Here is an 11,558-nt window from a genome sequence, read left to right as displayed (position 1 = left end):
GTATAAACCGAGTCCGGTGTTGCGCTTCATTTATATATTTCGCTCGCTCCCGCCCTTTTCGTTGGGACGGCGTTTCGTGATTTACGTCGAGCGCTGGGCTTGTTCTTTTAGGCGGTGTATTGAATTGCATTTTGCAATTTTGGGGGGGAGGCGAAATTCCATTATGTCTGAGCCGTGGGAACTATCGACTCTCACCACGTGCTCTCGGTAGCCAGTACCTTAGTATGTATCTACAAGATTGGGGGTTCGTAAGCCTGCTTGCTGAATTCTTAAGTGTCCATTTAGTTAAGTAAGGCGTCAAAACGAAACCACTTCCGATTGCTTTGACACTTGTTTGTTTAGGATTACTGCTGAATGTGTAATTGCCCCCATCAGGCATCAGGACGTGCGTTGCACGCTCTGTATCACGTGTTCTGTTCATGACTACTCGCAAACGACGCGTGGCTGGAGGCACGTACTCCGCATTAATTACCACAACTGCGGACTGGTTCGACGACTTAGGGAGGAATGATGTTTTTGTCGGCAATTAGTTCCATCGCAAAACAAGCACGTTTCGAGTCGTTACGATCACTCTCACTGATAACGTGACGTTCAAAAAGGTTTGCGAACTCAGGCGGTGTATGTGTAAGTGTAATCGAAATTCTACGTGGCGTTTGAAAACGTTCCAAACCAGCTCGCCAGGCTAATTTTTATTTTTATTTATTTGTATTTTGGAGCTTCTTATATGACGTAACATACCATAAGTTTTCATGAGTAAAACAATCTCGCAAATAAAAGAAAGGAATCAAACATCCATTAAACAGCGCTCCTGTAACAATACACCGCCAAGGATTGTATGCTCTTCCCTACACAGCCAGCGCATACATTTCAATAAGTGTAAAGGGGGATATTAAAGCAGAGTAAAGTAGACAAAATAAATATGAAAGTATAGCAAGATTGATAAACAAGTGGAATGATTGCGCTGCATTCCGATGACGCGGATATTTCGTGGCCTTCAAAAGGATCCACATGCAGCTTCCACTCCGCGCTCCGCCCTTTATAGGCAGCTGGTCAGCAGCTTTTCCCGGATAGGGTGCTCGTGTGATCAATGAGAAGTCCTGCGCATCCGGTCTTCAACCGATTAGCTGGTCAGCTTGGTGAGAACAGGTGGAGAAGACGGGACACCTCCAGGTGAGACTGCTGCTGGGTCTTGACCAAAATGTCATTGAATCAATTGTTCGGAGAAAGATTTTTATTTTATTTTAAATTCACCAAACGTTGGGCACTGGGGGCAGGTACCGGAGAATGCAGACAGGAAGTAGATTTCCATTGAGAAGTGAATAAAACTTCTTGTCGAATTCAAACTTTGATGCACGAGAGACGTAGTTTGTAAGTTTAAAGAATAAATGGTGAAGTGGTTTTTGTTTGGAATTCAGGAATTGCAGGTAGTCGCTCTGAGGTTGAAATTGCGTCACTGACCATTCCCTTCCCTGTTCGTGTTTATATGTTTTCCGGCTCCTCCGAGGCGTCTCAACGGAGCATTTTAAAACTCTTGATGATCCATGACGTCGATGCGCAAAGAATGACGTAGCCCTCTTTTCCATTTCCATCGAGTTGGTGAGATAATTAACTTGAAATGTAATTACGTGACTATCACGTCCAATGATACCTGCCTCCGCTGCTGAAGGTGGACTGACGTGGAGGTTGTTTTCACACCTGTCTGTTTGTGAGCAACGTATTTCAAAAAGTTGTGGACGGATTCTGACGAAAGTTGGTGGACAGGTTGGGTGTTTGACAAGGAAGAATTTATTCGATTTTGGTGAAGATCCAAAACTCACAATTTGAGTGATCGTTCACCAGTGCCAAAAACAATATATAGTATGATATTTCAAAAAGTTGTGGACGGATTTGGGCGAAACTTGGTGGATGAATTGGGTAAGTGACAAAAACAAGTCTATTCGATTTTGGTTCAGGTCCGAATCCAGATCCGGCCTATCAGTGGGATACAAAACGTAAACTGTTCACCTGGTGGAGGTTTGCTCTCTACCGAGTGCTGTTCTAGTTGCTGCGTGTCGAGTCGGGATACCTCTGTTATTGGCACATCACCTGACACTATCTTATCATAACTAGTGGGGTCACCCGTGGGAATCCCACGGGCATGGAGGTGTATCGTTGCGATCGGTGCAGCCGTTTTTGCGGTACCCGGGACGATAACGTTATGCGGGAGCCCAAACCTGAAAATGCTTGAGACCAAAGCTGAAATTGGAAAAACAATATGGCCTATTTTACTCCAGGGGGTCCCAGGATTAATAATAATAATAATAATAATACATTTATTTTATATCGCGCTTTTCAAGAAGCCCAAAGACGCTTTGACAGAGTACAAAAAAACAAGTGCAAAAAGACAAAAATCAATAGGTAAATAATAATCAAAGCAAAAGGAAGGAGAAGGAGAAGAGATAGTCAGGGGTTAAATGCTGTGGGTTAAATGTTCAATGCAGTGTTGAACAGGTGGGTCTTGAGTGATGTTTTGAATGTGGTGAGTGAGGAGGAGTCTGATGGTGTGAGGTAGTGAGTTCCAGAGAGTGGGAGCAGCGATGGAGAAGGCCCTGTCCCCCCAGGATCTGAATTTGGTCTGGATGGGGGGGGGACAGGAGGTTGGTACCAGCAGAGCGGAGGTTGCGGGTGGGAGTGTGTCTGGAGAGAAGGTCAGCCAGGTAGGATGGGGCCAGGTTATGGAGGGCTTTGTAGGTCAAGAGGAGGATTTTGTACTGGATTTTCTGGGGGATGGGGAGCCAGTGAAGCTTGTAAAGGACGGGGGCGATGTGGTCACGGGTCCAGGAATCGGTGAGTAGACGGGCAGCGGAGTTCTGAATGTATTGGAGTTTATTGGTGATTATTGAGGGTGAACCATAGAGGAGGCTGTTGCAGTAGTCTAGACGGGAGGTGATGAAGGCATGGATGAGGGTTTCTGCAGCCGTGGAGGAGAGGGATGGACGGAGACGGGCGATGTTTTTCAGGTGAAAGAAGGCTGTCTTTGTGATCTGTTTAGTGTATTTGTCGAAGGAGAGGGTTTGGTCAAAGATGATGCCAAGGTTCCGGATGTGAGGGGAGGTGGATACTGGGAAACCGTCGATGTTGAGGGCAAAGTTATGGGTGGATCTGGTGAGCGTTTTTGGGCCAATGATGATTCTTTCAGATTTATCATAGTTAAGTTTGAGGAAGTTGATTTGAAGCCAGGATTTTATTTCAGTGATGCAGTTTGTCAGGATAGAGTGGATGGTGGTGGAGATGGACTTGGTGGAGATGAAAAGCTGGATGTCATTGGCGAAGCAGTGGAATTGGAGACCATGACGGCGGATTAAGTGACCAAGGGGGGACAGGTACAGGATGAAGAGGAGGGGGCCAAGAACTGAACCTTGGGGGACACCTTGGGGGAGGAGAGCACTGGGGGATTTGCAGTTATTGATGGAGATGAACTGGCGTCTGTCAGAGAGGTATGATTTGATCCAAGAGAGGGCAGTGCCGGTAATGTTAAAGGTGGTTTCAAGTCGGGTGAGGAGGATGGTGTGATTGATGGTGTCAAAGGCGGCGCTGAGGTCGAGGAGGATGAGAATGTTGAGGTTGCCAGCGTCAGAGGAGAGGAGAAGGTCGTTGGTGATTTTGAGGAGAGCAGTTTCAGTACTGTGGTTGGAGCGGAACTCCGGATTGGAATGTTTCATGCAGGTTATTGGCAGAAAGGTGATGTTTAAGTTGAGTGGCTACAGCGCGTTCCAAAACTTTTGACAGAAAGGGTAGGTTGGAGATGGGTCTGAAGTTATTTAGGGTGTCAGGGTTGAGTCCAGGTTTTTTCAGAATGGGGGTAACAGCAGCAATTTTGAGGGATGGTGGGACGATGCCTGTAGACAGGGAGGAGTTTATTGTTGCAGTGATAAGTGGAGAGAGAGCAGGAAGGGAGGCCTTGACAAAGCTGGAGGGGATGAGGTCAAGAGTGCAGGTGGCAGTTTTCATTCCTATGAGGAGTTCAGAGAGGTCAGTAGGGGAGACTGGGGAGAATTGAGACAGGGGTTGGCAGGATAAGGGGGGGCAGGTGGTTTGAGGGGGAGTGGGTGCGGTGGTGGTTAAGCTGTTGTAGATGTTGTCAATTTTGCATTGGAAGAATGAAAGGAAGGAGATGCAGTTGTCTACTGTGAATGACTGGGTGGTGGTGTTCAGGGGGCTGAGGAGTTTGTTTATTGTAGAGAAGAGTGCTTTTGGGTTTCCGGAGCCAGAGTGGATAATTTGAGAGTAGTAGGCGGAGCGGGCGTGGGAGAGGGCATCTTTGTAGTGTTGTAGGGATTACCCACTCAAATATCGTTGTGATCGTTTCAGCCGTTTTTGCGGTACCTGGGAACGGACGGATGGGCGGACGGACGGACAGACGGACGGACATTTGGTGAATTGTAAAATTAGATGTCTGGCATGTCTATCGTTTGTTTGATTACTGTTTTGCTGAATGCATTTGTGGGAACATTAATTGACGAGGATTTCCTATCCATTGACAGGATTCATTGATTGCATCAAAATCATCGACAGCTGATACAGAACAGGATTGTGCTGTGGCATGATGGGTATGTGTAGACCCTGTCTGTTCTTGCCTCCACTGCTACTGCTGGTCCTCGCCTTGAAGCACCACGACGGAGCCAAATCAAAGAGCGCTGACTGCTTCTGTCAGGTGTGTGAATACACCTTGGTCTGATTCGTCGATGACACTGCAATGGTGTATTTGATGTTGGTGTTATTTTGCTATAATCCTGAGAGTTTTTAAAGTTGGGTGACGCGTTGATAAATTTTCTATCCGCTTTCACCCACTGGAATCGTAAAGTACTGGATGGTGAGTATGGCATGGTTTAGGTTGTACATACCCTTGAGCAATTACTAACAAATTACAGGCTATTCTTCGAACCAGCAAGAGGGTGAGCAAGCATTTACCTTGCAGGTGCACCTCCCTGAAGTGCTATCAATGACTTTGGGTTTGGGTGTGGGGAGCCAAATGGCTGGCTGTAAGCCAAAATTTCCTTACAATGATTGTGTACCATTTATTTCCTTACAATGATGGTGTTGGCTTAGCGGTTAGGGTGCCTGCTTGGGATCCTAGGATCCTGGGTTCGAATCCCGGTCGATCGCTGAATTAACGCCGGGGGGGTTGACTCAGCCTGTCATCCTTCCGAGGTCGGCAAATTGAGTACCAGCTTGCTGGGATGAATGATCACGGTGTGTACCCCGATTTAGAATAGGTACACCGTATCCCTGCGCATCGAAGAGCGTGACCAAGGGTTGGCGTCAGGAAGGGCATCTGGCCATAAAAACATTGCCTCAAACAGGGAACCATGATTGTCATGGGGCCTGCAAGGCTAACCCCCGCTCTAGCGGGGAGAATGGCCTTAAAACGATCATTCATATTCATTCATTCAATGATGGTGAACCATTACAGGATAAAACTGATAATTAAAAAATGCTGAGCAAGGCTTGGTGATATAGATTGTAGTAGATCTGAGAACCAGTATGGACATGTTCGCTCGTTGACAAGCGGCACTGTTACGTAGATTTTCGTATTTCTTCGGGAAGGTGCGGGGCTAATAAGTTGCGCAATAGACTTCCTCCATCCATATCGGACGGTATGTCGGTAATGATTTGTATTGGGTGAGATAAGCCGAAGGGAGTGTCGAAGAGACCAGCTCGATTCGTTTAGACCCGTGCGGCGCAGGCTTTATTAGCAAAAACTGGACAACCTCGATGCATACCTAAGCCCGACACCTAATACAGAATTCCAACCTCTCGGCCAATTGCAATTGCAGCTATAATTTGGAATGTCGCATGGGGGGGAGTGAGAAAGAAGAACAACAACAATTAGTTGGCCTACTGTAAACGATTCTGTGACTATCACGTCACACATCAATCCTTGATATCGCAGTGACATATTGGTAATGGAATGATCTCGGGCTTGCAGTATGGAGGACCTGGAATGACATTTAGTAAAGGGCTGACAGGATGGCCTTCAGGTACACACTCGCCTCTGAGTTGTCTCGACTGGGTTCGAATCCTGACCCAGCTATAAACTGTCATCCCGCTGATTCATCAATTTGTGTGCAGTCCCTCAGATCGACGTTAAACGGACGTCCCCTCTGCCAGCATTTGTTGGTGGACGTTAGCGATCCCACGGTGTCCTTCGCGAGGAGTAGGCGATCCATCGCCGGCTCCCTGAACAAATTACAAATAATTCCTGCCCGAACCTGCCCCGGGGGCAATTCATCAGCGGCACAGCCTTGCCCTCAGCCAATGATGCTACCCTGCAGTCTTGTGCTGCATACAGACGAAGGAACATTTAGTAAAAGTTAACCTGGATAATCATTAAGTGTTATTCGATTTGTAAGTGAACTAGCAGGATATACCCATCACACAGCCAAACCTTTATAAGCAACAGGGATAAAACCACTATGGCCCTTGACAACACGCAGTTGTACAAAGGGTGAAGAAAAAAAAATGAATGATCGTTTTAAGGCCATTTTCCCCGCTAGAGCGGGGGTTAGCCTTGCGGGCCCCATGACAATCGTGGTTCCGTGTTTGAGGCAATGTTTTTATGGCCGGATGCCCTTCCTGACGCCAACCCTTGGTCACGCTCTTACGATGCGCAGGGATACGGTGTACCTATTCTAAATCGGGGTACACACCGGGATCATTCATCCCAGCAAGCTGGTACTCAATTTGCCGACCTCGGAAGGATGACAGGCTGAGTCAACCCCCTGGTGTTAATTCAGCGATCGACCGGATTCGAACCCAGGATCCTAGGATCCCAAGCCTGCACCCTAACCGCTAAGCCAACACCAGGACACAAAGGGTGAAGAGATTACACAAATTATAAAACACATGATTTATCATCTCTGTTTTGGACATGATGCACGTTTAAGATGGAAAAAAAAAAATCTACTTGTGAATAAATGAGTGTTTAGGGTTATAGGTATACGAGACGACTTTGTCTGTTTTGTTCAAGGCTGTGAGGTGGCACGATATTTATTAGGGTTTTTTTTCTTTTCTTTGTCACCCAAGGTTATTATTACTGTAACTGGTCTCCAGGTGTAGAAATCTTTTCCAGTAAATGTAATATTTATTTTTATCCATCGGTCTTTTCCATCCACCTACAACATGGGATCCATTTTGTTTATAACCTCGTTTGTTGTGTTAGCTGTACATTGATGGCTCGGCACACACAGTTGTACAACCCCCAACTTGTGAATACTTGCACCTATCAAATTGTCATTATTGCTCGGAAATTGTTCAGGTGTTTTGCGAGTGAGATGAGATGCTTACTTTGTTCAGTAAGCATCTCATCTCGTGGCATAATCTTTAATTGGATCATTTATTGGGTATTTGTTCCACATCCAAGACGTGTGGAGGAGCTTGTGATTCGGTGTCAGGGTTGGCATGAGGGGGGGTCTGGTGGGGCTTGTGTTTAATGTTCTCAATGTTGAAATGGGGGGGAGGGAGGGTTTGTGTTGGTTGCTATGATACTTGGTACCAGATGTTTATTCTCTTTTGAAAACGGTTTGATAAAAGGAATTCATTGTTTTGTGACTTAAGATGATGAATGGCCAAATTAATTGTATCTCTGCTCTAATGCATGTTTAACATGTTCATGGAGGAGCCATTACGCATGTGCAGAGACAAATGCAAACGGTTACCTTTTGGGGAGGAGATGTTTACTTCCTGGTGCTGTAGTCTGAGTACTGGTTATACCAACTTGTGATGTCATTTCCACAATCAGTGGGGCAATTGATGAGAAATCTTTTCTGCTCTCTATGGGATGCTAACTTGTATGGTTTATCTGTGCTCTATCCTAAGTGCTGAGCGTCGTGCAAAGAAGCAACACGTACCATTTTTGAATTGGTGTTTTGTATTACTCGGACGGGATTCGTACCGCCAAGCTCCCAGACTAGGTGCGCATTCTAACCACAATGCCACTGAGTTTGGTGTAATTTCCTCAAATATGTATGTTATCTCAAGTAAGCAAAATCTGTCCATTATTTTTAAATTACTTTTTTAGCGCATGTACAACTTTACCCTATTTGTAAGTGACATAAACCTGACTCGTCATCGGACTCCAACCATTGATGTTTATCGTTTGGCTCCTTGTCCACATGCTCCATTCCACCCAGTGTTAGTGCAGTGATGTTGTGCCGTATCGCTCTTTAGGTCTCGATATGTTTCAAAAATAAAAATCCAAAGCTTAGTATTTTACTTTTCAAACCCATGAGAATCTCCTTTTCTTCCTGTATGAGTTGTATAATCGTCACATTATTGATAATTGCTACAATTTTTATGTTCAGTCTTTGATACAAAGTCAAGTTTGACTGTTATTATAAACTCCTTTTTTTTTTCTTTTTTTTGTATACTGAATCGAGGCTCGTGAAAGCTAACATTTATTTCACAAACAAATCAACCAGACAAACAAAATATATAAAAGAGGGAGCGGAAGACAAGATGGGGAGAGAAGGGGAAGCACACAAACACAACATTTGAGAGCAGGGAGAAGTGTGGGAGGGCGAGGGCTTGGGGGGAGGAGGCGTGGGAAGGGGGGGGAGGTATAAAACGCAAGGAGACCAAGGACTTCCAGGACAGAAGTTGGTATTTCAAAAAAAGTGTAGGATTTAGGGTGAAATTAGTGGGGGTAGAAAAGATCAAGGTTTTGGATGGGGGAAGATAAGAGATGGTGGTGAACAGCTGTTTTAAAGACCTGGAGGGTGGAGTGGGATTGAAGAGAGTGAGGGAGTTTGTTCCAGAGGCGGGAGAAAAGAGGAATGAAGGAGTGAAGGTGAGCAGAGAGTCTTGATTTTGGCAGTTTAACCATAAGAGGGTTGCAGGCAGATCTTGTGCGACCTGTAGGAATATTTGGGGGACAGAGCCCAGAGAGAGCTGGGGGGGCAAGGCCAGAGAGGAGTCGGTAGAAGACGGAAAGACACCAACCAAACCACCAAAGACACCAACCTGCCTGCAGTGAGTGAGTGAAAGGCCCTTGGAGTTCGCTTCATCGCGGGAGATTCCAATGATTCTGAATGCTTTGGTTTCAACAGCGTGAAGACGAGCTCGGTGTGAGGCAGGAGCACCAGACCAGAGGGGAGAACAGTATTCCATAGAGCTGCGGATGAAAGCCTTGTATGTGGTGAGGAGCTCAGGTGTGCCAAGGAAGGACTTCGCACGACGGAGGATGCCCAGTCGGCGACTGGCTTTGGAGGCCAGATTTGAAATGTGGTTTTCCCAGGAAAGATCATGGCAGATAGTGAGACCCAAAAGCTTGAGTGACAGAACTTATTGGAGAGGATTATTCAGAAATTGGATGGGAGGGTTGTCCAGTAGGTCTTTTCGGAGAGACATCGTAAGAGTGTGAGATTTGTCAGGATTGAAAGACATGTTCCACTTGTTTGCCCAGTCTGTGATTTTGTCCAGGTCTGCAGAGAGTGAGGAGGCTGCAGACTGCCGATCTGAGGGATGAGGAATGGAGCGACAGAGAGTAGAGTCGTCGGCAAAGAAACTTAATTACTTTTGCCACCGAGGGTGGACGGAGGTTATGTTTTCACCCTTGTCTGTCTGTTTGTCTGGCTGTTAACAGGATATCTCAAAGTTAAGGATGGATTCGGACAAAATTTGCAAAATTTGTGTGACAAGGATGAAATGATTACCGTATATTTTGTTGAAGATCCAGAAAGGGATCCGCATACGAGATTTCATTTTTCTTTTTCAGTGATTCTTCACCTTTTGAGAGATGGGGCCAAAAACGATATTTAGCATGGTATTTCAAAGTTATTGACGAGTTATGAAAAAACTTGGTGGATGAATTGGTGCGGTTCCAAAAACAAGCTTAAATTTTAGTTAACATCCAGATCCGGCCTATCATTAGGTAAACTGTTTCTGGTTCTGCCTTTTGTTATGGTTCTGCCCCTTTGTTATGGTTCTGCCTCTTCCTTGTGATTCTTGTCATGGTTCTGGTTCTTCTTCGCTGGTTCTTCACGGCACGTCAGATTATCACAAGGTGAAATCAGTCTTGCCTCACAATAGAAGAGATGCAGGGAAAAGATCCATACAAATCTCTGGTCATGTGGTCTTGCCAATAAATTTTCAGGACTTTGCGAATTGATCAGGTGTAGGTACCATCCATTGAGTTGTTCAGGATTTACACCCATGTAGAATAATCGACTCGACACTAGTTTTGAAGATCGTTAGCTTTGTTTGCACATTGGGAGATTTCCCAAATTTGTTGAGGGCGTGAACTGCCACCCTATCCTGGGTTTTTCTGCATCGTCACGCTATGTTAGTGTCGGTGCCATTAGTGTATTTTAAAGGCATTTACTTTCTCTATTGGATTGCCATCAACAGTAGGTATCAGCAGAAGGATTGCCGTGCATATACTTAGTGTTTTTCAGCGTTGAGTACCAGTCCAATAGACATGGCAGCAGTTTCAACCTTGTGAAGTAGAAGTTCATCTTCACGTAACAAGTCCGAGGGGAGTGCCATGTTATCGGCAAAGCCCAAATTAGATGTGTGCTGGATGTCTGCGACTTCGACACCGAGAGAGAGAGTTGAACCATCCCAGTGTACTATTGATCAGTTCTTGGGGCGTAGTCCCAGGCAACGGTAAGGAGCGAGCGGATCACCTTGAACGCATTGATTTGGGAAGTTTCAGGAGTTGGTATGAGCCACTGCAGTGGTATCTTCATTCATGATTTGTATGGCCTTAACTATCGACTCAGGGATGCCATATGCATGGATAATTTGGAGAAGTTTATTCCTGTCAAAGGAATCTAAGGTTTTCTTGTCGTTGATGAAGATGATTTGTGGCTTATTTCCTCAATGATGCTCTGGAGAGCAAGAAGATGTAGATTGAAGAGGTCCAAACCATTTTTATTTGGGTCAAGGGTCTTTTCTAGTTCAGGGCGAATTCTGTTAAGGAGGTGCTTGTAGATTTTTGCTGCAGTTTGGGTTAGACATATTCCACAGTAATTTTCAGGGAGCATGAAATTTCCTTTCTTGGGTATCAGTAGGTACAATGCCTGTGCTTTGTTTCAACACATTATTTATTGTGTATTGGTATTGGGTTTTTGTATTAAAGTCTGCTTTTGTCAGATGTGTGGTGAACATTTAACAGGATAAAGGAATATATTGTTACGATGTCATAAATCATTAGGGGGGGGTGGGGGGGGGGGCGATACAAGCATACCTGACACAAGGCATTATTGTCCCCCGTCGCACCGCGGAGCGAAAGGGGGACGATGGTGCGTCCGTGCGTGCGTAAGCGAAGGACCAAATTCCAATTTGGTGTGTGGGTGCAGCCCACGTCAAAATCCAAGATGGCCGCCGCCATGTATGTGTGAACCTTGTGAGCGGAATATCTTGAAAAATAAGCGAAGTACCAACTTCTAATCTGGTGTGTGGGTGTATCTCGGCATAAGGAAGAACGCTATTGAAAATTGGGTCGCCACGTCAAAATCCAAGATGGCCGCCACCATATATATGTCTGAACCTTGTGAGCGAAATATCCCAGAAAAATA

At 45.5% G+C, this 11,558-nt stretch overlaps 1 protein-coding gene across 2 annotated transcripts in view; it reads left to right on the top strand.

Annotated features, from left to right (window-relative positions):
- The first annotated feature begins 973 nt into the window (after positions 1 to 973).
- The window catches only part of LOC137413863 (ERO1-like protein beta), a 76,503-nt gene continuing 65,918 nt past the window's right edge, over positions 974 to 11,558 (top strand). Inside the window, exons 1-2 of one of the 2 annotated variants that reach the window (XM_068099299.2) lie at positions 974 to 1,170; positions 4,524 to 4,693. In XM_068099299.2, the coding sequence (XP_067955400.1) occupies positions 4,583 to 4,693 (111 nt within the window). In that variant the 5' untranslated portion in view covers positions 974 to 1,170; positions 4,524 to 4,582. Of the gene's footprint in view, positions 1,171 to 1,426; positions 1,597 to 4,523; positions 4,694 to 11,558 lie in introns of those variants that run through there. The other variant, XM_068099300.2, reaches the window with a different exon arrangement.

Source organism: Myxine glutinosa, chromosome 11 (assembly GCF_964187855.1).
Source record: "Myxine glutinosa chromosome 11, kmMyxGlut1.1, whole genome shotgun sequence".
In the NCBI taxonomy this organism is placed as follows: Eukaryota; Metazoa; Chordata; class Myxini; order Myxiniformes; family Myxinidae; genus Myxine; species Myxine glutinosa.
Note: the sequence above shows the minus strand (reverse complement) of the source record. Positions and strands in the feature narration are given on the sequence as shown.